General features: G+C 42.1%; 1 protein-coding gene across 6 annotated transcripts in view; it reads right to left on the bottom strand.

Annotated features, from left to right (window-relative positions):
- Positions 1 to 27,973, bottom strand: part of PFKFB1 (6-phosphofructo-2-kinase/fructose-2,6-biphosphatase 1) — a 99,268-nt gene that overhangs the window by 19,267 nt on the left and 52,028 nt on the right. For 3 of the 6 annotated variants that reach the window (XM_089674912.1, XM_089674910.1, XM_089674916.1), the window contains exons 2-10: positions 25,057 to 25,098; positions 17,878 to 18,003; positions 17,006 to 17,102; positions 12,250 to 12,316; positions 7,746 to 7,820; positions 6,132 to 6,188; positions 5,928 to 6,049; positions 4,412 to 4,619; positions 1,653 to 1,799 (exon numbers count right to left, since the gene is read on the bottom strand). In XM_089674912.1, coding sequence (XP_089531038.1) covers positions 1,653 to 1,799; positions 4,412 to 4,619; positions 5,928 to 6,049; positions 6,132 to 6,188; positions 7,746 to 7,820; positions 12,250 to 12,316; positions 17,006 to 17,102; positions 17,878 to 18,003; positions 25,057 to 25,098 — 941 coding nt within the window. The remainder of the gene's footprint in view (positions 1 to 1,652; positions 1,800 to 4,411; positions 4,620 to 5,927; positions 6,050 to 6,131; positions 6,189 to 7,745; positions 7,821 to 12,249; positions 12,317 to 17,005; positions 17,103 to 17,877; positions 18,004 to 25,056; positions 25,099 to 27,973) is intronic. The other 3 variants (XM_089674914.1, XM_089674911.1, XM_089674913.1) reach the window with 1 other exon arrangement.

Consider the following 27,973-nt stretch of genomic DNA (forward strand, 5'->3'; position numbering starts at 1 on the left):
CTGGAACTTACTAACAGGCTCCCACTGTGTACAATCATAGCATCAGTAGACGGGCAGGGGCACGTGCCTGAAACAGGCAGCAACATAGGGTTAAGTCACTTAACCATTGCAGACCGCCCGCCTGCATTGGCAAAGCAGGGAGTCTGCTGAGACTAGAGGAAAGAACGGTTTGAGGTAATCCGTTAGTGTTAGAACAGTAAAACATGAAGGGATGCATGTAGAAGTTAACTTTCACAGGAGATAATGAGGTTCCGTTTGCACTAACGGTAGAGTCTTCTGCCCCCTTTAAAGCTAATCCATGGTGGATCACTTTTCAGAGGATGGTAAATGGAGGCTAGCAGGCATTCAGGAGGTAATACTACCATCTCTCTGCTTTTTTTTTTTTTTTTTTTAGTTGCAACAGGCATTGTTACATTGCAGGACTGTGCCGCAACTGTTATCTGAATGTTTGGCTCACAGTTGCAGCAGGGCCATATTCACTTATATGGGTGGCACTACCTGTCAAACTTTGCCTGTAGTGTTAAAAAATTGACACACCGCAGCCAATGTGTTGACTGGAACCACGTCAGATTTTAGGTGGGATCAACTGCCTGTTGTCACCACCCCTTGGCCACCTGTGTGAAAGGAGCCTAGAGAAAATGCTCTGCTACAACAGTTTTCTTTAACCACTAGCCTACAGGGCACTTATACCCCCTTCCTACCCAGGCCAATTTCCAGCGCTGTCCCACTTTGAATGACAATTGCGCGGTCAAACAACACTGTACCCATATGAAATTTTTATCATTTTTTTGTGACAAATAGAGCTTTATTTTGGTGGTATTTAATCACCTCTGGGATTTTTATTTTTTCTTAAACCAAAAACCACTGAAAATTTTGAAAAAAAAAATGTTTCTTAGTTTTTGTTATAAAATTTTGTAAATAAGTGATTTTACTCCTTCACTGATGTGCGCTAATGAGGCTGTAGTGATGGGCACTGATAGGCTGCAGTGATGGACACTGATAGGTGGCACTGACTGGCACTAATAGGCGGCACTGACAGGCACTGATAGGCGGCACTGATTGGCATTGATAGGTGGCACTGAAAGGCAGCTCAGATGGGCACTGATATGTGGCATTGATGTGCACTGGAAGGCACGGATATGTGGCACTGATACGACGCACTGATGAGCACTGACATAAGGCACTGATGGACACTGACAGGTGGTGGCACTGCTGGGGCTACACTGATCATCAGTGCCCTGATGATCAGTGTACATGTCCCTTCTGCGGAAAGCTGATTACCGGCTCTCCTCTCCTCTGTCAGCGTGACAGCTCGAGAGGAGAGAAATGCCGATAACCGGCATTTCCCTGTTTACATGTGATCAGCTGTGATTGGACACAGCTGATCACATGACCGAGCCGACATCTTCGGCTCTTTCCGTGATCGGTGATCTGCTGTGTCCTAGGGACACAGCGCACCACGCGCTCCCTGAGCCGCGCATGCGCAGTGAGAATGGGAGGACGTCATATGATGTCGTCCCACAACGAGAGAACCACCTTGCGCCTGTCATATTACTATATGGCGGGCGGGAGGAGGTTAAACAAGGTTTAGGGTCATGGGAAGGCATTATATAGTAATGAGTCTACACACAAAGACCATCAATACCACTTACCGCATCTATCTCATTCAGCGCCTTCCACTGCTCATACGGGACGTGCAATGCTTCTGCTGTCTGGATGGTACGCTTCATATGACTGGTCCAAACCTTCAGGTCTGGGATCTGCTGAGACTTAATGAAGTTTCCCAGTGCATGAGCATACTGCAAGAGATCAATAAGAAAAAACTGTGAGCAAACTGCAATAGACAAATCAGATGGTCAAGAAGAGAGATTCCGCAAACGAGGTCTAAGCCCAATGTTAGCACCAGCTACACAAGAGGAACAGAGAGATCACAGCCGAGAATTAAAAGCTTCACAGTAGCCATGTGTTTGGGGGAGAAAAAAAAAAAAAGCAAGCTTTTAAGGTCTGTAAGGATTGCCTTCATGCAAAATATACAAGCTTTTTGGGGCTCCAGTTACGTAGCAAGATAAATAGAGAAACAATTGTCATGTGATTTGCTGTGATTGGTCATAGCGGTCACATGACACTGGCTACAGGCTGGTGTCCTGTGGACACAGCCAGTGACACATTGTGCCGCTGCGCAGCCCCGTGAGCGGCACCTTCTGACAGGACGTCATATGACACCCACTCAGAAGGAGTGTCCCACTTGGCCTTCAATCTGCTATAGGCCAGGCAGGAATGTGTTAAAGAACTGGTACAATGCAGTTCAATGAGCCATAGTGCAGGTGCCAGCTAGGTTTTTTTCATCTTGTGTTGGACAAAAAACTTAGGGCGGCAGGACACAAGAAAGCATGCATTCATGCACTTAACAGAGCTGTCCATCTACGTGCATCTGCTTCAGGTGAACAGCTGCTGTACCACCCAGTAATGCACACAGCTATGTCAGGAGGCAACGCTACATAAAACAGTCTTCTGCATTAAAGAGTTCTTGTGCATATGCCTGGAACCCATCAAAAATCAGCAATTGGTCAAGCCAGTACAAGCTAGATTCTGTACTTTACCCAACAAATAGCACCCTAAGCTGAATTCCGTGATAGTAATAACAAAATCAACCCTGTAGTGCTCTCCCCACCACCACAAGGGTTAAATGCACATTTCTAGAGGTTTCAGAAGGCTTTGTTACTTACTATACTTCCAATTCCAGTCAATTTGCACATGGTCATCCTGTCCCTGGTGTTCTGGGCTGTCTTTTGGCTTCATCAAGTACAATGTAGGGCTATTAACCCTGCATTGTACATGGACGAGGCGAGCATATGTCCATGGCCGAGAGCGCCTTAGAGATGGCAGCACTGGACTGGTCACATGGATGGAGAAAGCTTGCTTAGCTAGGAATGAGCCAAGTATCACTCCTTATTCCTGCTCCCCTAGACGTCATGAGCATGTTACCCTTGCACCATGAGTGCTCCCCCCCCCCCTTCCACGCCAAGGTATTTGTTTTCTACAGTCCAGTGTTAAGCTCTAAAGGGTAATCCCAAGCAACAAGTGAAAAAGTGTCCAACAAGCTACTAAAACCACCCAGTAAACACAGGAACTGTGCCATTGCAGTGTACTTCATGAATGACATACAAACTCCAAGACATGGTGGAATCTTTTTAATATCAACTTTTTTGTGTTAGGCAGCAAGAGAGTATTCCAATGTTCTAGGAGTGATCGTTTATTGGTTTTATAAAAACATCAAAATCTGGATAGAAAATCACTGAGTTATACAGAGTGCTCCGGTGTCACCAGCACGCCAGTTTAAGAGTCAGAGTACAGAAGGAAGTGGGGTAGACTGAAGCACTACACAAGGGATGTCCAAACCTTTTAAAAAGACTTGTTTGCTGTCCTTCAGACCTTACGATGGCCGGATTGTGGCCAGTGGGGATAGAATGTCACAGATTCTGTGGGAATAAACAATGCCTCAGACTTGGTAGTCAGCGAGAGCAAGCGCCTTTAGTCAGAAGGAACAGTGCCCCCCATCATTGGTGTCAGTGGAAGGAATAGTGCCCAGTCATTGGTGTCAGTGGAAGGAATAGTGCCCCGTCATTGGTGTCAGTGGAAGGAATAGTGCCCCGTCATTGGTGTCAGTGGAAGGATAAAGGCTAGGCCCACAGGCTCATTTGGAGACCACTGTACTACACCAATGTCTGGATGAAAACCAATTGCAGCAGGTAGGCTCCCTGTATGCCACCCATTTACATTTCAGTTATGACTCAAAATACCATTATGAGAAGAAAAAAAAATATATATTGAGGGTGAAAATATACTTGCAGGCTGATCAGTTGCAGAAAATGTACAACAAAGGCAAAAATCTCTTTTTGTTTCAGATAGTGTGGAGATGGATTAAAACCCGTCAGGTTTTTTTTTTTCTGCCTCTACCTCTATTGGAGCGTCCACCCTCTCTATTTATCTTGTTTATCATTATCAATGAGAGTAAAATAGAAAGAAAATACCTAATTTGGGTTGTCATTTAGCAGAACAAGAGGAAAATCTAGTATGCACCGCATACTAGCACATTATGGCATACTTACCCTAAAATGAAGCCCTCCAGCGGCACGCTGTCACTGCCGACAGGGCTTCCATCTTCATCTGGTCTTCCTTTCCAGGTTTGCGTGCTTCGGCTGTATGAATAAGCGAGCCGTGATGACATGACTCCTGCGCATGCGTGCAGGAGCCATGGCACAGAGCTTTGAAGGTACGCCACAGGTATGTCATTCCTTCAAAGCGTATGCACCGGTGACGCCACTGGCTGCATCCCGTGTGAACATCTCCCAAACAGTGCAAGTTTAGGAGACATTCACTGTACCTTACTGTATAAAATTGTACTTCTTACCTGTTTTCCTCGTAGAGACAGTCCAGAGTCCCCACCAATCCTTCCCAGAAGATTGAGCTCACTCTCCCCATGGCGGGATAGGTAGATGGAGCGTGGCGTTACGTGGATATTCATCAGGTAGTAAACCGCCCGGCTTTGAATGTGATCCTGCACTCTATTCACCAGATAGCGGCTCCCAACATTAAAAATCTTAATATAAGACAGAGAGCTGCAAGAAACGTAAAATATGAAAAAAGGAAATAAGGACATCAAATACTTAACATTTTAAAGAACTAAAATAAATTTTAAATGGAAAAAAAAAGGACCCTAAACCATTATAGTCACCCTTTAAAGTCTTCCAAGTTTGGTTGCTGTCATAAGTCATGTTACTGGTACATAGAAACAAACCATGAAAATCCACTGCAGAGCAGAATACCTTAGACAAGCAGCAAACTAAAAAGGTTTGATCATTGGCAAAGCTGACAGGGAAGAGACCTGTGTATAAAACACAGATCTCTCTCCTGTCAGCATGGACATGCTGCTTTGTATCTCGCTGCAAAGCAGAAAGAGATACAAAGCAGCATATCTCCCAAGAAAAAAAAAAAACACACACAGAGCACACAATGTAAACCACACACAGCACACTGTTAACCCTTTGATCGCCTTAGATGTTAACCTCTGCCTGCCCAGTGCCATTAGTACAGTATCAGTGCTTTTTATTAGCACTGATAACTATTAGTGTCACTGGGGATGTCAGTCAGTTCCCATCCAGTGTCAGAATACCCGCCGCGGTCTCGCTGATCGCCATTACTAGTATAAAAAAAAACACAAACACACACTGAGGGTAAACCGCAGCACATCAGAGTGAAAGCAGCTCTACATTATTATGCCCAGTATATTCACATTGACATGAAGATCTCTTCTTTCCTGCTGCTGGCACCACTCTGGAGACAGCTAGCTGGGATAAGAGGTGGAGTGCAGTTGATATCACTCTGCATGGGACAAGATCCAGCACTAGAGGAGGCATCGGCTTACGCAGCTCTTGCTACCTACTACAGCTCCGACTACAAGTAGTCCATCTGCATTGGTAGATCGCAGCCTGGCCTTGCTGACCCACCACGATCTACAGGATGCTGACCCCCGATTTATGGAGTTGGCTTGAAGCACAGTAATGCTAGAACAGAAAGGGCCTTCCCCAAATTGTTACCACAAAATTGGAAATGCACAATTGTCTAAAATACTGTGGCAGCAATCATTCCCATCACTGGAAACATGTAAGCTTAAAAGGGAAGTGTGTCCACATACACTTGGCCATAGAGTGGTAAGACCCCAAGACACTCGTGTGCACCCTCAAAGAGGAAAAAAAAAATACTAATAGGTTTAAAAACACACACACTTTTTCTTCCATTCGGTAAAGGCAATTTAGGCATTATGCGTTCTACAAGTCCATATTTAAGATTTCAATCTTGCACAAAGGCAATCATTTGGATCAATTTTAACCACAGCAAGCATGACAGAAGGGCTTCTTAGGACATACCTGTCCAGGTCATCATGCAATGGCTCATAATTCATTTGATAACATTCAATCCTCTTCAGAAAGTCCTCCACCACCTTTTCCCGATCACAGCCTATGTAGTCTGGGCTGGATAGCTTCACTTGCTAGGTAACAAAGACACAGATGATAGCTGATTATAGGCTTCTAGCAGCATGTATACCCAATTTTCCCAGCTTAATAACTTACAGTGATGTTTTCAGCAATGATATCTGGATCATCACAGATTGACTCAATGAAGAACACCTTAAAGTATGGAGAGAGAGAAAATTTAAATATAACTTGGGATAAAGGGCCTCAGACCTACTAAGGACAATAGCATATACACCTACTTAGTGACAACTGTCCATGACATGGTCTCATTCGTATGTATAGGACATGGGGGGCACGACAGGATAGAAAACCCCTTAGGGCTCGTTTACACTAGCAGTTGAGGAGCAACAAAACTCCATGTTAAGTCAAAATTTTTACCGCTCCTCAACAGCTCCCCCTTTAGCTGCAGAGGCAGCAGACAGGAGAGTACGCATGCCAAGGCCATGATGCTTTGTGGCCAGTGCAGCTCCCTCCAAGCGCGACTCATTTGACTGAATGGGCCACTCTGCAAGCACCCTGCAGCCACATGCAATGCACTCTGTTGTGGCGTACTAGTGCAGGCTTCAAGGGGTTAAAGCAAGCACAAAAAGGAAGCAAAACTACGCCCCTCACTGCTTTTCAAATGCTCTCTGAAGTGTGATCTGAATGCAGATCACTTGTCAGGGAACAAAGCAAGTGTGAACAAGCCCTTAGGGTTTGTTAACATGGGCTTCAGCATGTATAAGCGCAGCCGGCTTTTTGCAAGGAACTTTCACAGCTTTCAGCAAACTTTGTTGAAACATTCAAAAGTGCAATTCAGATCCAGTATGAGAATGTTAATCCAAAATCTTAATAGGACGGCCACTTTAGACAAGCTGCTAACAGGCTTCAGCAGGCTTTCAACAAGTTTGTAATGCTGAAGCTTCCTGAAGCCTGCTAGCAGTTTGTTTAAAAAGACGGTCAGAACTTGCTGTGCAGTACGTGATGTCAGATCCCCACCTGCTGACTTCTACTGCTGAGAAATAGCCTTTGATCTGTGTGTTTTAGAAGGATGTTGAGAAGAGAGCGCTGTAGGAGAATTTGTTTAATCTCTGTAGCACTTCACTGGGTATATGTAAGGGTTTAAAACTATTTAAACCAACCCCTTGAGCAAAGGATGGTCTAGTTAAGAACATTAAATTCCCGTCATTATATTCTCAGTTGACCAAATTCATGAACTGGTTTCCATAGAGGTGCAGACAGGGCTGAGAACTTGATATTGAGACATATCCCACATGATGGTTTTCAGGTTCGAACACAGGTTTCTCTTTCAGCCAGACTAAACCAACTATAGTTTATCCAGGGGTTATATCAAACCCCAGAATGTTTAATTAAATGCGTCTCCAATCAAGGAGCTTCATTTATTATGGAGACACCTAAAATTAGTCCATTAAATGGGACAAAGTTACCTTAAATTGGTTCTTGATGTATTCCTGTACCTCCCCACTAGTTAGAGCACCTTTTGCAGCAAGTAAAGCAGTAGTGCTTAAATGGATGGCAAGCACCCCCACCCTTGGTGGATACACGGAGGTCTGACTCAGACTAGACTAGTCTGAAGCCTGTCTACACAAGCCTGACAACGTTCATGTCAGGGGTAGTGGTATAGGAGTAGAATCCCTTGGTATAGGAGGATCTTTTGGAGAAATGAAAAATGGCATGGAAGTTGCTTGTGATTGTTCAGGCAGGCTTTACCTTGTAACCTCGCTCCTTGGCAAACTGCAATATCACAGACCTCCTCTCTCTAGTGGTATTGGTGGCGTCAAATACCTAAGACACACAAACCAATCAATTAACAGTAATTGAAACATACACTGTTAAAGTGTCACTAAACCCACATCAATGAGTAAAAAAAAAAAAAAGCAACCTATCAAATGCTGTATTACGTATTTTTCATACTCAGTCACTCACAATGGGATTTGTTTTCTGTATTCTACAAAAAACCTGATTGATTATGCTGTTCTCTATCTCCCCATTCTGTCCAATGCAGTTGGGGATTTTGCAGAGCAGTGTTGGCTGCTAGTGCACATGCTCAGTTTTCAGTGATCTAAGCTGAGTATTTCCTCACCATCACATCTGAGCAGCCCATGTGACTAGAGAGTCACATGTGGGCGTACACAGTAGTAAATGTCAATCCACTCCCTCCCTCCTCCATCCCCACTAACCAGCTGAACCAGTGTTTCTCAAGCTTTTTTCAGTCAAGGCACCCTTTAAAATTATGGACAGTCTTCAGGCACCCCATTCAAAAATGGGGTGTCTCAAGACTGTCCACAATTTTAAAAGGGCACTCCATTCTAAAATGTGAAAAACTATTCTAATAGTTTTATATAACACATCCACATATGCAGGACACCCAACGTTAGAGGTGATTTACTCTTCCAAAGCCAATACACTTTTGCACACTGGTACTGACTAGTATTCCAATGTTTTTCTTCTCACTCACTGAGCTAATGCAACCCCCCAGTGACAGAGAGGGGCAGGGGAGGGTCAAACTAGGATGGTGTGCAGACAGCTGACATCCTCCTTATCAACTGATGAGGTCATTGGTTGTCAGGATGCTGAAGGCTAGAAGATCGTAATGGTGTTCAATGAAAACCTGTGCCTTTGTGTAACTAGAAGGCAGGCTTGTTTCACCCACTGGCTTGTATACAAGTTTTGGGCAATTTTTAGACATTTTCCCAAGGCACCCCTGAGGAAACCTCAAGGCTAAGCTAAACACAATTACATCTTGATTGATGGAGGCTTCAGCTCCCTGTTATTCTAAGACACAGGCTAGAGGTGAATGATGCAGCCTGTGATTGGCACAAATCCACCCACACCATGTTACTGCCAAAAAACAACGATTTGATTTCAAATATAGGTTTACCATTTATAAACAGTTTATTAATATTTTTACTCTTATTTTATTGGGTTTTTTTTTTCCAACCTCACGCCGACGGTACGCAAATATGCGGCGCCGAGCAGCCGCATATTTGCGTACCATTTGTAAACAAACATGTGCTGAGAGCACACGCCCTACGTCCTCCCAGCATGTGTTGGTGTCCCACAGAAAAGTCCCGATCGAGACCTTTCCAATCATGTGACTGCCGTGACAGCCAAACATATGACCCTAAACCCTGCCCCGGAGTCAGAAACCCCTTAAAGGGCCGGAAGGCGCCAACATGAAGGGGCTAAACTTGTGACCCGCAACAGAGGACAAGAAGCTTCTCCTGCTTATGTTGTACTGCAGATAAGCTGGGTCATGTGACAGCTGTATATTGATTAGGGAAAAGGTACTCTTTTCTTTATTAAAATAATCAGTGTCGACCTCAACTTCCAATGCGAAATGGAGAAAAAATTTGCAATCAACACCTCCTCCCTCCTTAAATTCAACCACAAAAGGACCTGATGGTTAAGTCACCCAAAATGCTCTGTACAACCCTGATAACACTCAACATTTAAAAACACCTCCTAACTGGTACATCCTTCTCCACCTAGTTATACCTTTCACCCCCCCCCCTCTCCTCCATCTCCCCTACCAATAACCCCTCTAACATCCCAACCCCTCACCAAAGTTCTTCATACATATATAAATACCTCTGATGATAACGCTAAATGAGACCAACTTCATCATTGCCTAAAGAGCGGAACAACAACTACACTGCTCAAATGTACAATGTTTTATTTTATTGTATTATGGTATGTATGAACAATGTCTCATTCCCTTTTTCTTCTTTTCCCTGAAAAATTTAATAAAAATATTGAAACATAAAATAATCAGTGTCATCATCCACATACAGAAAAGGGAATAATATTAATTAAACAGTGTGTGTTTAGTATCACTAACTATGGAGGCCAATTATATGGTCATACATAATTTGTGTGGTGTGTTTTCCAACCTAGCGAAGACAAGCCCGTCTAGTTCAACCAATTGAAAAAATTAATTAAAAGAAAACCTCCATAGAGAGAATCCTATATACACAGTTGATCCAGAAGGTGGCATATAAAAAAAAAAAAAAAAAAAAAAAACACCTATAAAAAAAAAACATGGTCCAATTGCTCCATCAGGAGAAAAATAAAATCCTTCCTGATCCCTCAAAAATATAAGTAAATAAACACAACAGGAGGTGCTGGGATTTCAATGCTTATTCCAATGATACAGACACACGTCCCCCTTTATCAGGGCTTAGAGAAATTAAGGACTAGAATGGACTCAAAAGGAAAATACAGTCAAATGACTGATCTGGTGCAAAAACTTAGTTTGGATGGGAACAAGGACCACTGCTGATTATATCCAACAGGAGGTTTTGATAAGACATAAGATTTGAATAGCATCAAAGAAAACTAGGGCCATATGAACCTAATTCTATCTGTCCAAGCCCCGACAATGGGGAAGGTTAATTACCCCTGAAACACGTTGGCTGTTTTTATGTGATATAAGTCCAATTCAAAAGGTTTTGCACCAGACAGCCGTGTTGTTCTAGTTTCTTTGGAGGTCATTCTAGCACTTATTCAGTTTTTCCAAGCCCCAACGAAGGGAAGTTTTATTTCCCCCAAAACCTATTTGCCTTTATTATGTGAATGGTATTTTGAACATCTAAAAGTCACTTTGGACTCTACAAATGGGTGCCTAGCCACAAAGTGAGATAGTCCAAAAGGCCTTTAAATGGTTTGTGATACCAATACCATCACATAAAACTTCCACTGTATTTCAGGGGCAACAAAACTGCCCATTTATCAGAGTGATGGATGGGACCGCTGCGGATTACATCAGACATTGATCCCTTTGGTTCTAGTGTCCTTTGAGGTAATTCCAGCTCCTATTCCATTAGCCCGAGACCTGGTAAAGGGGGGGGGTTATTACCCCTGGCGGTTTCTGTGTGATTGATATTATGAACAATTAAAAGGCACTGAACTCTACAAACGGGTTCCAAACCACATGGGAGAATTCAGAGTGCCTTTAATTGTTCGTAATACCAATACTGTCACAAAACATTCAACACATTTCAAGGGCAACAAAACTCGCCCTTCATCAGTGCTAAATAAAATGGAATAAAGGACCTGAATGGACTAAAGTAAAACTGCCTTTAAATGGATCAATGTTTGATCTGGATGGGAACTGGTACTACAAGCGATTAAAAGTATGGAGGGGGGGGTTATAATTTTGCCCAGAGGTCTGCTTTTAAATACAATTTTGGGAGATTATATATATCAAATCATTAATTTTGTACTCGCCTAGGTGGTTCCAGCATTGATGTGATGCTGCATCAGTCCCCTGCTGGCTCTGCACTGAGAGCTGAGTGATCAAGCACCGCTGATCACCCTGTTCTTGGTCTACAGTGAGCAGAGAGCAGGTGACTCAAGTCTCTTGCTCTGTGCTCAAGCGCAACCCTGTGGAAGGGGCAGGAGCTAGCTGCGGGTCCAGGCTTGTGAGCGTAGCCCAGAAATATGGTCAGGATCTTTTCAGAGCCTGGACCGGCTTGAACATCAGCCAACAGGCTGGATTTAGTCTGCTGTCGGCTAAAAACAGGTCACAGGAGTGCAGAACGAACTGCACTCCTATGATCCATAGCAGAAGTACAGCCAAAAAAAAGCTTTGACTATACTTCTTTAAAGGTACTTTGGACTTTCATTTTGTAGATTGTCGCCCATTTGTAAAATTTTGAGTGGCTTCCATATAAATCAGCCTGGCACACAAGTGTTGCAGACAACTGGCTTCTTCGCCTCTGCAGCCTCTAGGCTCAGGACTAGATGTAAATCGGTCTCTGCCTGCTATACAGCATTATTGAAAAAAATTAAGTTAGACAAAAGACCTTCTCCAAACAGCTGGATTATTACAGATCTGATTAAACACCCTCTGAAAACCCAACTGTAACAGCAAAATCTATTAGTCACTAGCGAATAATCAGGCTTTCTGCTTTTTTCTGCCAGTCCTAGTAACAAAAGAGCTTTCTTCTAATCAGCACGACATGAAGACGGGGAGGGCACGCATACATTAATTCTGCTCAGATGCTGGACCCCCCCCCCCCCCTTCCCAGGAACCTTCCATTTACATAATGCCCTGCTTTTCCTTTTATATTTAAAGGCTTTTTTTTTCTAAAAATCTACAGTATATTTGTGACGTTTGTTAGAAAATAGGCTTACACAAGGCTCTAATTTTTTGCAGAGCAGGAAAATGACATATCAGGATTAAATCTAGATTTGAGATATTAGAACTTACTGCAACGTGTCCATCCTCTCGTGACAGGTAAGTGTGGACATCCTTAAGAGCATTGAGTGCACACTGCCTGCAAGGCAAAGACATAGGTTTAATAAAAAGGAATCTACAAAGCTAGGAGGATAGATTCAGATTTTATTTTTTTTTTAATTTAAAAATGTTAACACTATAGGATCCATTTTAAAAAAAATGTGTGCACGCTTAATGAAAATTCACCATAGGTTTTAGAACTAGCCTAATTCATGATTATCAGCTTCATCCAGTACCCAAAATACAGTAACGAAAAAAAAAAAAAAAAAAAAAAAAAAAAAAACACATACTGCATTTTGGCTACAAACATAGAAAAACATACAGACATTTTGTTTAGCTTCCACAAAGGTATCTGACATTCATGCAGTGAATGTTTAATAGTGCCCCCATATAGAGAAATAAATAAATAATAAAAAAAAAAAAAGCGCAGAGACCCTCCCCCTCCTGTACTGCTATGTCTTGAAGTAGTCAGATTGATTTTTTATTTTGGGGGGGGTTAGAACAAGTAGTGGGGAGCTTGTTAATTCAGAGAGTGTGAGACACTATTCCTGACATCGCATAAATGTGTTACGTTTTTAACATGAAGTTAAATCCGTAAAGTTGGAAAAATTTTACATCTGGGGAATCTCAGATTATGAATTAAAATGCTCGTAACTGAAATGTATAATTTAGCACAATCAGGCAGGTCTTTAACCACTTGTCTATCGGGCACTTATACCCCCTTCCTGCCCAGGCCATTTTTCAGCTTTCAGAGCTGTCGCACTTTGAATGACAATTGTGCGGTCATGCAACACTGTACCCATATGAAATTTTTATCATTTTTTTTCACACAAATAGAGTTTTCTTTTGGTGGTATTTAATCACCTCTGAGGGTTTTATTTCTTGCGCTATAAAAAAAAAAAAAAAAGTTTTTCTCTGTTTCTATTATAAAATTTTGCAAAACAGGTAATTTTTCTCCTTCACTGATGCTGCACTGATATGCAGCAATGATGGGCACTGACAAGGGGCTCCAATGATCAGTGCCGATCTCTTTTCTGACAATCGACGGTTCTCAGCAGTACTTTCCTCACACTGTGACCATGAGGAAAGTGCAGCCAACAGACAGCAACTGCATTTACCGGCTGATATGCTGTGTCATTGGACACAGCTGATCACATGGTAAAAGGCCGCTGTAATTGGCCTTTTACCATTACCATATCACGTGATCAGCCATGTCTGTAGAACACAGAGATCGCCGGATGCATGCCGCTGGGGGCACACAGAAGGGAGCGTTCTGGGAGGACGTCATATGACGCCCTCCCACAACTGGACAACCACGCTGTAGCCATCATTCAGCTATAGCCCAGTTGTCAAGTGGTTCACCGTGACTAGGCCATTTTTTGCCATTTAGCACTGTACTACTTTAACTGGTAATTTTTTTTACCACAAATAGATCTTTCTTTTGGTGGTTATTGATCACCACTGGGTTTATTTTTTATTATATAAACTAAAACACGTGCCATAATTTTGAAAAACAAAAAAACTCAACTTTACCATTATAAAACATTTCCAATTAAAAAAAAAAAAAAAAATTGCTCTATAAATTTTGGTCAAAATGTTTTCTGCTACAGGTCTTTGGTTCGGGGGAAAAAAAAAAGAAAAAAAAGCCCAAGTGTATATTGATCAGTTTGCATGAATGTTAGAGCACCTACAAAACTATGGCGCGTACACACACAAAAATGTATATATTTTTTTAAATACTACCAATGGCTGTGATCAGCAAATTATAGTGGGACCGTGATAGTGGGGTGGACAGATCTGACACTGACGCCAATACACTAATCAGTGCTAATAATATACACAGTCACTGTACAGCCCTGGCCAAATGTTTTGAGAATGACGAATATTAATTTTCATAAAGTCTACTGACTCAGTTTTTATGATGGCAATGTGTATATACTCCAGAATAAAGAGTGATCAGTTGAATTGCAAAGTCCCTCTTTGCCATGAAAATGAACTGAATCCAGTGCATTTCAGCTCTGCCACAAAGGTACCAGCTGACATGTCAGTGATTCTCTCGTTAACACAGGTGTCAGTGTTGATGAGGACAAGGCTGGAGATCACTCTGTCAAGCTGATTGAGTTAGAATAACAGACTGGAAGCTTTAAAAAAAGGGAGGGTGGTGCTTTGAGGACTTCTGGAGGATGGCCTGGTGTCAAAAAGGGCAGCAAAGAAGCCACTTCTCTCCAGGAAAAACATAGTGACAGATTGATATTCTGCAAAAGGTACAAGGATTGGATTGCTGATTACTGGGGGAAAGTCCTTTTCTCTGAGGAATCCCCTTTCTGATCGTTTGGGGCATCTGGAAAAAATCTTGTCTGCCACTATCAGTCCTGTGTCATGCCAACACTAAAGCATCCTGAAACCATTCATGTGTGGGGTTGCTTCTCAGCCAAGGGAGTGGGCTCACTCACAATTTTTCCTAAGAACACAGCCATGAATAAAGAATGGTATAAAAACATCCTCTGAGAGCAAATTCTCCCAGCCATCCAAGAACAGTTTGGCGATAAACAATGCCTTTTCCAGCATGATGGAGCTCCTTGCCATAAGGCAAAAAGTGATAAGTGGCTTGGGGAACAAAAAACGGCTAAATTTTGGGTCCATGGCCTGGAAACCCCCCCAGACGTTAATCCCATTGAGAACTGGTGGTCAATCCTCAACAGGCAGGTGAATGTACAAAAAAAATTAAAAAATTAAAACCCCACAAATTCTTACAAATTCCAAGCATTGGATTATGCAAGAATGGACTGCTATCAGTCAGGATGTGACACAGAAGCTGATTAACAGCATACCTAGGAGAATTGCAGAGGTCTTGAAAAAGAAGGGTCAACACTGCAAATATTGACTCTGCATAAACTTCATGTAATTGTCAATAAAAGCCTTTCACACTTATGAAATGCTTGCAATTATATTTCAGTATACCATGTGACAAAAAAGATCTGAAAAAAAAAAAACACACCAAAATGAAGCAGCAGACTTTGTGAAAATTAATATTTGTGTCATTCTCAAAACTTTTGGTAGGGGCTGTACTAATGATACTGGCTGGAAAGGGGTTAAACATTTGAGAGCAATCAGAGGGTTGTGTGCTTTACAATGTTTACTGTGTGTACTGAATGCTGTTTTTACTAAGCAATGCAGATCATGTATATAATAAACTTATATATAAAATCTATATATAAAATCGAGCGCAGTGTATAGGTGTAAGTACGGTAGCTGCTTGCACAAAAAGGCACCTCGGGAACCTCCAAAGTAATTGATAAAGAATGAGAGTGCAGCGCTAACCCAAATAGCGATTAAACATATGATAGACCACATATGATAGTGGATCAGTAAAATGTCAGTGTAAGTTCATCAGATGTGCTGAAAATGCATACAGTCTCCAATATGTAAAGAACCAAAAGTAGTGACTTTCAGAAATGATAATAGCCAAATAATGCACTAACCAGATAGCGCATATTAAAGCGCATGGAGCATTTAAGACCTGCCCCTGGTGCTCAGCCACTGTATCACTGGAGCCAGGAGATGTCATCTATAGGGTGACCACTAGATGTCATCTATCTGGATGGAAGCTGAGTCCAGCCACTGTATTAGAGGATCAGGCGGATGTCATCTATAGGGCGACCACTAGATGTCATCCGTTCCAGGAGGAGCTGTGTCATGGACCCAGGGATGTCACTTGCAGATGTGTCCTTTGCTAAGCACAGCCCCAGGACCTTCAGAATTACAGGCTCCCCAGAAATAAAGAGCCCGTGGAAAAAGGCCTCAAATAGTGTGATATCGTTTATTAAAGTAGGTAAATAATCAGAAAAGAACTTACTAACAACGGTTCAGCTGCTCATAAACAGCCAGACCAGAGGTACATGTACACAGGATATAAATAGCTTGGCACTTCCCTAACGCGTATCGTGTGAGTACACATCATCAGAGGGACTGTGCCAGTGGTAAAAGGAGTGTTTTTATACATAAAAAAGCGCCAAAATACACCGCAATACGGCGGCGCCGTTATTGCCGGTTCGCGCATGCGCAGTAGCGGTCGCGCGTTCACGCATACGCACTAGCGGTCGCGGCGGCCATTTTTAAGAAGCCAAAACACATTATGGACATACAAGTGTTGGTTCAGCAGTAATCTTAGTGGGAACAAGATACTGCATTCCTAAATCAACACGGGGCAAGTGGATTAGCTGAAATTACACATGGAACATACTTAATGCCCCATTGTAACAAGAACAGCCTGGTGAAACAATATTAAAAAAATATATTAAACTAGAAAATACTAAGGTGCATCGACTTTTTACAGCGATTATAGCACTCCAATAGGAATATACAGATAAAGGCAAAATACATCAAATGCGTCAAACATATAAATTAAAACCACTCTGGTTAAAAAGTAATATCATTAAAAATATTAAATTTTAAAACCAATGTACTAAGATTAAGGTGCATCAACTTATTGAAAGCGATTATGTTACTCTAGTATGAATACAAGTAAAGACAAATTACGTCAAACATATAGATTAAAACCAATCTGGTTTAAAAGGTAAAATCATTAGAAATATTAAGTTAATATATTTTTTTAATATTGTTTCACCAGGCTGTTCTTGTTACAATGGGGTATATGTACATGATCCGGTGCAGGAGATTCACTGGCCCGCAATATCTGTATAGGCCAGTCAGCAAGCTTTTAACTCACTTGCGAATTTTCATGGCTTCCTGGTTGTCAGCACGGAAGAACTGGTAGCTCTTGTAGCTCTGCGTGGCATCCCGGCGATACTGTCCCACATTAAACACTACACGTGAGAAGAGGAAAAGAACGTGAAACAAGGAAACACACACTGACAGACGTGACTGTACTGACAGGAAATTAAATTGAGCAACCTGCTATAATCCAACCTTAAAAGCTCAAAAGCAATATGATCATGCAGAATCATGGAATGAACAAGTTCAGAGCACATGTTCATCATCAGACAAGGCAATTCATGGGGGGGGGGGGGGGGGTACCACCAGCAGCCCCCCGTGGTACCTCTGGCCCGTCCAAACACTATGCATGCGCAATGTGTGTTTTCAGCTGCTGCAACTACAGTGGGAGTGCAGGGTTAGAAGTGTGCACTAAGTGGCCTCTGTGGCTTGTTCAAACATCTGGGCCATCCTGCCATCAGAAAGGCGGTGGTGGTGGGGGGGTTGGGTGTCAACTACTAAAATAATTTTTTTTTCGGACAGGCTGTCCACGACCTACATGTATGGAGGGTTACAGGAGCAAAAGGTGTCTAAGGTCAGATCGCATCAGGCTGGTGAGAGCACAAATTAGCACACAGACGCAACACTTTCACAGTTTTCACAATTTTTACATATTCTGTTCTAACCCAAAGCACTGAGAGAACAATTACTAACATACCCCTTTTTCTCTGCAATACAAGACAATGTAAGGGCCCTCGCACTTAGGAGTGTGGCTGTTACTCAGCTATGCCAGCACAGTACAGAGAGCTGTGGCGGTTACTCAGCAATGCCAAAAAGCAGCACTGGCATTACAAGCAAGGATCCTCGCGAGAGGACCTTCACCCTTACCTTTGGTTGGAGTTCCAATCCAGTTGAGGTAGCGAGTGAGTTTTTTGGAAATGTACGTCTTCCCACGTGCAGGGAGTCCAACCATTACAATCATCGTGGGAGAGTTTGTAAACTGGGGTATCGATGCTGCAAACAAAATGAAGGATCATTTTAGGAGCCACCCAACTTTTTTTTTTTTTTTAATATATATCTCTACATGAATCATGCATAACAAAAAGGCAGGCATGTAAACATCACAAGCCAACTGCTGCTTCCAAGAACCCTCGGAAAGTGCTCCAGGTCGTACGTGAACCCCCCCAACATGTCTATCTGGATCTGCCATCACACCTTCTCCTGTAGCTAGCAAGAACCCAGAAGCAATATCTATTACGCCACTTTCATCTATCACTTTAACTTTCCCCACCGATTGGTCCCCTATGAGATTAAAAAAAAAAAAAAACTGCTCTGGCAGGGGGTGGTTGGGAATGCAGTCCTTTGCAGGGGTCTCCAAATTCTCTCAACAAAAAAGGGTCAGTTTACGGTCTTGCAGACTTTAGGAGGGCCAAACTGGCCACTGGGAGTAACAATGTCCCAGGCTTAGTGGTCAGTGGAAGTAAAGGAGAGAAAAAAAAAAAAAAAAGAAGAAGGGGGGGGGGGGGAATAGTACCTGTGGTCAAAAGGAGGAACAGCAGTGCCCCCACCCTTTGGCGTCAGTGGGGGCAGCAGTGCCCAAAAGACAGATCGAGTACTAGCAAAGGGCCACATTCAGCCTGAAACCAGTGCTTTCATTTAAAGCATACATCAAGGCTTAAAAAAAAAAAAAAAAAAAAAAATATCTACACATATCCTTGACATAGGGTTTTAAGGAAGCCTACAACAAAAGTATGAAAGCTGCCTCTCCAGACCTTATCCTCACAATAATGGTTCCCCAACTATCAAAATCACAGACTCTGAATAAGTATGTAGATTACCAGTTCTGACTTCCCTGATCTGCATTGCTCCTTCTAAGTCAGCAAATGAAAGTACTGACACAAGGAACAAAATCGGAGAACTTACCAGAAAGTCTTTCATAGCAGCCCTAGAACAGGTTTTCTTCCAGAATAACCAGCAAATCGAATTGCTCTTTTTTTTTTTTTTTTTACCACTACATATCCTATCACCAGGATGACTGAGAAGACATATAGAAAGGTCGGTGCTAGAGGACATGGAGTCTACAAACTGGTATGACCCCATGCTCACCATAGGCGTGAGTGGAGGCTGATGGCCAACAATTCACAAACACTAAAATTCAAACACTGAAAAACGAGTCTTTCAAGATAAAGAAGCTGCTGCCCTGGGGCCAGAGGCTCTTTTTTTACTGTAAGCTTTAATTGATTTAATTGTTCAGAGCTTCATCATATACTACATCACAACGAAATCGCTAACATATAAAACAGATAATATTGACAAGATCAGTCATCATCATGCTGCACTGAACATATGACCATGCAACTATCAACTGGTTGATTATCACAAAGGGGTAATAACAGGAATAGAAAGTAGTGTTGGGTAAATCATCCAACACAACCAGGTTAGAATATTGAGGCAACAAGGCAAAGGCATAGTAATGGTAGCCTACATCTAAAAAGGGTATAGTTGAATATTTGGGCCCTGTAATGGGGTATAGTGGTAGCATCATGTCAGAAGGGTAATGTTCTGTAGGCTGAGGAAGGGGGAGGGGTTAAGCATAAAGAAGGGGAAGAGAATAGAGAGGGTAGTATAGACAGGTTACCCCACTCATCCTCAATATCTCAGCCCATAACTAGTGTCTAGTTAATTGAAATCTTACTGTATCCAATTGAATTCCTTTATACTAAAATTGGTGAGTCCAAATGGAAGGAGTAGTAGTGAAACCGATTCAGTAGAACCAAAATACACCTGTTCAACTGAAAATTAAAGGAACACTTGGAAAACACATTAGATATCTATACTGATATGGACTGGGTAATGTGTTAGGAATGTAAGGATGCCCCATTGTTTGATGGAAATGAAAATCATCGACCTACAGAGTACGGAATTCAAAGACAACCCAAAAATTAAAGTAAAAAAATGATGCAGAAGGCTAGTCCTTTTGCTGCAATTTCATTGCAGCAACTCAGAATGGTCCTCAGTAGTTTGTATGGCCCCCACGTGTTTGTATGCATGCCTGACAATGTCGGGGCAGGCTCCTAATGAGACGGATGGTGTCCTAGAGTATTTCCTCCCAGATCTGGACCAGGGCATCACTGAGCTCCTGGACAGTCCGAGGTGCAACCTGGCGGTGTCAGATGGACTGAAACATGATATCCCAGAGGTGTTCTGTTGGATTTAGGTCATGTGAGCGTGGGGGCCCATTCAATGGTATCAATTCCTTCATCCTCCAGGAACTGCCTGCATCAGCATAGGGTCTGACAATGGGTCCAAGGATTTCATCCCGATACCTAATGGCAGTCAGGGTGCCGTTGTCTAGCTTGTAGAGGTCTGTGTGTCCCTCCATGAATATGCATCCCCAGATCATCACTGACCCACCACCAAAAAAGTCATGCTGAACGATGTTACAGACAGCATTATGTTCTCCACGGCTTCTCCAGACCCTTTCACGTCTGTCACATGTGCTCAGGGTGCATCTGCTCTCATCTGTGAAAAGCACAGGGTGCCAGTGACGAACCTGCCAATTCTGGTGTTCAAAATCGAGCTCTGTGTTACTGGGCAGTGAGCACTGGGCCTACTAGAGGACATCGGGACTTTAGGCCACCCGCATGAAGTCTGTTTCTGATTGTTTGGTCAGAGACATTCACACCAGTGGCCTGCTGTAGGTCATTTTGTAGGGCTCTGGCAGCGCTCATCCTGTTCCTCCTTGCACAAAAAGGAGCAGAGACCGATCCTGTTGATTGGTTAAGGATCTTCTACAGCCCTATCCAGCTCTCCTAGAGTAATTGCCTGTCTCCTGGAATCTCCTTCGTGCTCTTGAGACTGTGCTGGGAGACACAGCAAACCTTCTGGCAATGACACGTATTGATGTGCCGTCCTGGAGGAGTTGGACTGCCTGTACAACCTCTGTAGAGTCCAAGTATCTATCCATGCTACCAGTAGTGACACTGACCCTAGTCAAATGCAAAACCAGTGAAAAAAAAAAGGAAGAAGGTCAGTGGCCTCCACCTGTAAAGCCATTCCTGTTTTGAGGGTCATCTCATTGTTGCCCGATCTAGTGCACCTGTTAATTTCATTAACGCCAAAGCAGCTGATACTGAACAACAACCCCCTGTGCTACTTCACCAACCAGATCAATATCCCAGGAGTTTCATTGACTTCATGCTATACTCTGATTAAACAGTGTTCCTTTAATTTTTTTGAGTAGTGTAGATTGAATTCGAAGAGTACTAAAGTCCTCAGTGTCCATGATCTCTCTAACCTTGGCAAACCAAAAAGAAGCGATGGTATGAAGGGGGGGGGGGGTGCCAGAGAATGGGATGATCTTTCTTCCAGAAAGCTGGCATATATGCCTTGGGCCTTAGCAATGTTTGTTTACAGCATATTGCACTCCAATTGGCATTCAGCAATAGGATCAAGTTAACATACCCCCTCCCCTTCTCTGAAATACAAGCCAGTGAGGAACCTTGTACTGAAGGGTGTGGCTGTTACTCAGCTATGCCAGCACAGAGCACTGTTACTCAGCTTTGTTAGCAAGGAGCACTGGAGAGACCAGGAATCAAGCATCTTTAAAAAGAAAGCGCTTTTTAATTGCATTTACTAGCAATAGTCATAAACAACAGTTTTGGGTGGAGTGGGTTTAGAACACCTGTCAGGTTTTTGTTGCTGTGTGTGCCCCCGTTAGCGAGATTCACTCTGTATATCCACTGGCTGTTATCAAAAAAAGTTAAAGAAAATTCCAAGTTTTATGCGTTCCCTACAATAGCCTATTGTGTCTATGGGACAGGAAGTGAAGGAAAACCTCCCCAGTGGGCCATAAAAGAAAAAAAAAAAAAAAAAAAAAAATTGACAGGAGTTACGCTATACAAAATAGAAAAGTTTTGCCTTTTGTATTACCTGACAGTATAAAAAGGAGCATTTTTAGAAAAATTTCAATTAAAGTTTAAACTCTTTAATAGAAGGTCACTTTAAGCAAGTTACTCCTCTTTAAAAATAAAATTAAAAACAAAAAAAGTGTCCTATAATACAGCTAGGCCATCTGATAAAATCATCTGCTGCTGTACTGATGGGAGGGGAACTCCTGCTAAGTCACATGATAAGAAACATTACTGTACACAACACCACGGTGAGGTTACAGAGTTTGTCAGATAAACCAGAAAAACAGGAGCAATCAGCTGCCAAGGACAAATTTTACATTACATTCCACTGTACAGAAAGCAAAGCCTGGACTTGTAGAGGGATTTTTGCCACTCCCACCACCATAAAATTATTTTTCTTACTCTGAATTCTAAATATGTACACACACAACTTAAAAATTTTACAAATCCAAAGCCAACTATACACTAGCAGAATTTCATATAACCACTTGTGGTCTGGAACGTTTTACCCACTTCATGACCAGCCCATTGGTATGCTATTCAGCACTGTGCTACTTTAACTGGCAAATGCGCAGTCATGCAACACTTTACCCAAATTAAATGTTTCTCTTTTTTTCCCCACAGAGATTTCTTTTGGTGGTATATTATCACCACTGAGTTTATTTTTGCTATAAAACATATCCAATAAAGATAAAATTTCTTCATAAAATTTAGACCAAAATGTTTGTGAATGTATATCTATGTATGTTTTCACACTGAGGCATTGCACTTGCGGTGTAAAAAAAAAAAAACTCCTGCTTGCAGCATCTTTGGGGGATGTTTGGGGAGTAAAAAAAAAAAAAAAAAAAAAAAGGGGAGGAGAAGCCCCAAAACTCCTCTTCCCATTAAAATCAGTGGAAAACGCCTGAAAAGCACCTCTGAGAAGTGTTTTTGGTGCAGTTTTTAAGTCATATGTCCTTTAAAAATGCTCAGAAAGTGCGGCAAAAACGCCTATGCGATTTTGCGGCAGATCAGTGTGAAAGTAGCCTTACACTGTGGGAACTGACTAAATGACTGACACTAATAGAGTGCACAGTGCTAATAATATACACTGACACTGTACTAATGACACTGGCTGGGAAGGGGTTAACATCTAAGGGCAATCAGGTTGTGTGCCTAACAAGTGTTAATTTGTGTACTGCTTTTCACTAAATATTGATTTGTTACCTGGATCATTCCCTCTGTATAGATCCCTGTGTTGTATGTCAACACAGGGCTCTAGGCTGTGATTTGGCACAGCCGATCAGTAGGTTCCAGACATGGATCATTGGCCGTGATCTGTTCACAAACTACTGCTGTGTCAAATCACAGGAGAGCAGGCATGTGGGAAACCCAGAAATAGGCAGCCATGTACCAGCATGTCGCTGTGCCTGTAACTGCAATCCCATCACAGCATATGTACTGCGGTAAGCTGGCAAGCGTTTTAAAAAGAGTCTTACGGAAATTTTCCTAAAAAAAAAAAAAAAAAGAAAAAAAGAAAAAAAAAATTCTTAGAACATGCTTTCTTGCCACCATGGAGTCAACCAAGAGCTCCAATTTAATGAATAGAACCACGGACATATTAAACAGATTTTATTAGAAGATGTACAACTTCCTGAAGCATAGCCACATTCACAGTTAGAATTTTCTTCTTTCAACAACAAAAAACTAAATTCCATCCCATTCCTTCCAATTTTTTTTGACACTACAGTCAAAAGGAAGGTCGATTTGACCTCATTACGAATTACGAAATCAATGAACATTCCAAAAAGTGAACACTTGTATGAAATTCTACTGATGTATGGCTAACAATGTGGAGCTCCAACCAAAATGGGAAGTTCTGCTTTGAAGGCTTCCTCCCCCTTCTTCCTCCCCAAATGGCACTTTTTTGGGGGCAGAGCGTTTTTGACAGGTACCCGCTCCCACTTCCGCTCAGATCATCTAGGCGATCTGACTGGAAGTTCTCCTCTACCCACCCTCACGCATTCATCTGGGACATACGACTGGTCCCAGAAGACTGCGGGACTATCCACAACGTGCAGTGCAGCTTGCGCAGAGGGCACCCACCTGTGAAGCCGAAAGCTGTCACAGCCGGGTGCCCACAGTTGAGATGCCAGCGCTGGGAAGGAACAGCTCCCATGAGAACATTGCTGGATCCTGGAACAGGCGAGTATCTGTTATTAAAAGTCAACAGCTACAGTTTTTTACAGTAGCTGCTGACTTAATAAAATCCAAAAATGGTTGGAGCTGCTCTTTAAGTGTTGCTTCTTTACTTTAACCACAATAACCGCATGTTACACCGACTTCAATTCAAGGCCATTTATGCTGTTCTAGTGCTATGATAGTTTGGCAGACCTTTACTCCATCATACATAAACCCAAAACCCCCAAAATAAATAAAAAAAAAACAAAAAACTTCCAGTTTAGTGATTTACTTTGTACTGTCCTAATCCTAACTGGTATGTTTTATAACAAACACCCTTGAAAAGACCCCTTTTTGGAAAGTAGACATCCCAAGGTGATTTCATTTTGTGCCACTTTTTTTTTTTGTTTAGCAGAGGCAAGTAATGTAGGCTTAGCCTCGCCCACTTAGGCCAAGTACAAGTAAATATGAAGGTAAACATACAGCCTGAAATTTCCGTACTCCTGGAAACACCAGTACTGGACTAATGGACCCAGAGAAAATATTACGTTTTAACTTCTTACCAACATAAGTATGTAAACCCAATCACCAAAATGTCATAAGCTTTAAATGTATTAATTTTTATTACAATAACATCTGGTGATCCTTCCATGAAGATCCAGGAAACCCGCCCTGAGAAATGACATGCTGCAGTTGCTAGAGTACATGTAAAAACAGGAAGAGGCTGCAAGAGATCAGCAGTGCTGAGATGCAACCAAGGATAAAAATTATAGGCAATGGAGTTCTTTTTTTGTATTTTTGCTTTTCTGTTTAGTATTTTTTGTTTTCTGTGAGTGTTATTTTTTCCTTAACAATAAATAAAAACCAAAAACCACACACTAAATGTAAAAAAAAAAAAAAAAACAAAAAAAAACACACACAAAAAAAACAAAAACACACCACACACTGATACACAGTGCTTGAGCAAACTAAACGTCAATCAGTTAGGGCTTACATCTATTTGGCTGCAGGTTTGTTCCAGGCCAGTAGCTTGAAGCTAAAAAAGGAAAATCAGATCAGCCAAGGCAGCCCCAGGATTCACTAATCACAGATGTACTTTCATGAAAATTCCCTGAAAGCCTACAGCGAGCTGAACCGGCAGTAAGCAGTTAATATAAATGAGCTGTACAACCTTAGAAAAAGGAAAGGACAGAATGTTATGCGCCTTCTACAAGGAAAAACAAAACCCTGAAAATAGAAGCAAATCGAATTCAATGAAAGATCAGCAGATCTGCCAAAAACAGGAACAAGTCAGGAGTATTGCATAAGATGGAAAACAAATACAGCCAGCAGTGTTTGCAGATTAAAGTCCGATACGTGTGCTGCCTTAAAATAGTGTAGAAATACAAATTACTGAAAATTAGTGCATAAAGAAAAATTAAGATGTTACAATTTTGTATAATATATAAAAGCAAACACTTGTAAGATCTCTTCTAATAAAATAAAAATACAATACTAAAAACACTACAATACAAACACTAACACTGCAATACTAACAATACCACCAATAGTAAATTTCCATAAAAATAAGAAAAATCTAGCTACTTTCCTTAAAAATATATCTAGCTATTTTTTAAGCGAATTAGCTGGATTTTTATTTAAAAAGACAATTAACTTTATTTTAATTTTAGATTTTGAGAAAACTAGCCACATTTTTGTGTATAAAAAAAAAAAAGGGCACGGACCATGGAGCATTCACAGGACTGCATTCAATGCAAAAGCAGCCCCATTCACACCCAGATGGAAAAAAATACCATTCTCATTGGGCCTGTTCACACCTGAGCATTGTGTTACTTGAAGCTCAAAAAAGTAGCTTCTTTGGGGGGGGGGGGGGGGGACAGAGACAAAACACAACCCACACCCCCACCATGTTTAAGTTTTTTTTTTTTTTTAAAGCCTCATAGGCCAAAAATCATGTACTACAAGCCACAGTAGCTGGCTATGCTACACTAATCAGCCGTAACATTATGGCCACCTACCCAATACTAAATAGATCCCCCTTTTGCCACTAAAACAGTCCTGACCCAATGTGACATGGACTCCACTAGACCTCTGAAGGTATGCTGTGGTATCTGCCTCTGCCACCTTGTCTTCTCCCCATAGTGCATCCTGGTGCCATCTCTTCCTCAGGTAAGTGATGCACACACCCAGCCATCCACATGATGTAAAAGAGAAAAAAACAAAACGTGATTCATCAGACCAGGACTCCTTCCATTGCTCTGTGGTCCAGTTCTGATGCTCATGTGCCCATTGTAGGCACTTATGGCTATTGACAATGATCATCAAGGGCGCCCTGACCGGTCTGCAGCTACACAGCCCAAAACACAATAAATTGGGATGCACGGTGTGTTCTGACATCTATCAGAACCAGTATTAGCTTTTTCAGCAATTTGATCTACAGTAACTCCTCTCTATTGGATCGAACTACACAGGCCAGCCTTCCCTCTACCACATCCATCAATGAGCTCTGGCTGCCCATGACCCTTGTCTCCGGTTCGCCTTCCTTGGACCACTTTTGGCCGATCCTGACTAATGTAGACCAGGAACATCCCACAAGGGCTGCAGTTTTGGAGTCACTCTCACCCAATCGTCTACACATTACAATTTGGCCCTTGTCAAAGCCATACGTATCCTTACACCTGCCTTTTTTTCTGCTTTCAACACATCAAATTCCTACTCCCCTCCTGGCTGTTTAACCATTTGGCTTGCCTTCCTGACCAACAAGAATAAGCAGGAACCAGGAAGAGATGGGCAGGCTTTTACACCATCTTAACCTGTTGCCGTCCACGCAACCCATGCGTGTATCAGCAAAAATGTGAGCTTTAATGCTCACATACTGTACATATGCATCTGTGGGTGGCAGAGGTTTCTGGGTTGAGAGCGTGCTCCCAGCACAAAGGCAGAGCTGTCAAAGACAGCTCTTCAGTGGTACTAATGATTGGGAGCTGGCAGGACAGATTCCTGATCATGTGACCAACCTATCAACCAACCAGTGGTCACATGATTAGGCAAACCTTCCTTGCCAACCCCTTTTCCCCAGATAACAGGATACCAGAGCAGGCTGGAGGTTATGTGCCAAAACAAGATATAAGAAGCTGCTGCAGGCATCTCCACCTTTAAGTGCCCAAACTTTATAACTTGAAATCCAGCTTTTTTTCTTCATAACAGGGTCTCTTTAGTCTCCTTAAAAACCATACGGATAAATCAAACGGACTCCAAACAAAACCACTCAAAAGGGAATCGACCAACTAGGTTTGTAATTCTGGTTCCCAAGAGCTGAGGTCCAGATACATCAGTGAGAGATAGACAGCCTTCTGCAGGTGACCTCACCTTTTCCCCATTTGCAATTAAAAAAACACAGCTTGGGTCATAGAATCATCTCTAGCCCTAGCCAAATGAAGAATCACCACACTATTTAGTCTTCTGCTCACTCCCCCTGCCCATCAAGCTCCCAGTGCGAGACTGGCAGCAAAATGTTCAATGCAACCCAACTGACTCGGTGTCAGCCTCCTCCCTCAGTAGTCTGAGCCCTGCTGTACAGGGGATTAAAGAAAGCCGGTGTAAAAGGAAGAATCATGCTTCACTTCTCATGACAATTAAAAATGAAAAACAAATCCTTTAATGAACATGAAAATTGTTTTAACAGCAATCTTATATCTGCCTGGATTTCTATTTATTCATGCAGCAAGTGTAACCCAAAGCAAACAGAAACATCTCCCACACTAAGTGTATTCTACAGAACAATCCAATGGTTTACACCAAATGTTCTCCAAATTCCGGCCCTTTGCTTGCCTTCATCTGGCCCTTGGGGCTCTATTCCTTTCATGGTTATGAGAGACTATTCTGCCAACTGACAAACAATGGGGCACTAT

The sequence above is a fragment of the Staurois parvus genome, unplaced genomic scaffold, assembly GCF_062004578.1.
Source record: "Staurois parvus isolate SC_StPar_1 unplaced genomic scaffold, SC_StPar_1.0 ptg000154l, whole genome shotgun sequence".
In the NCBI taxonomy this organism is placed as follows: Eukaryota; Metazoa; Chordata; class Amphibia; order Anura; family Ranidae; genus Staurois; species Staurois parvus.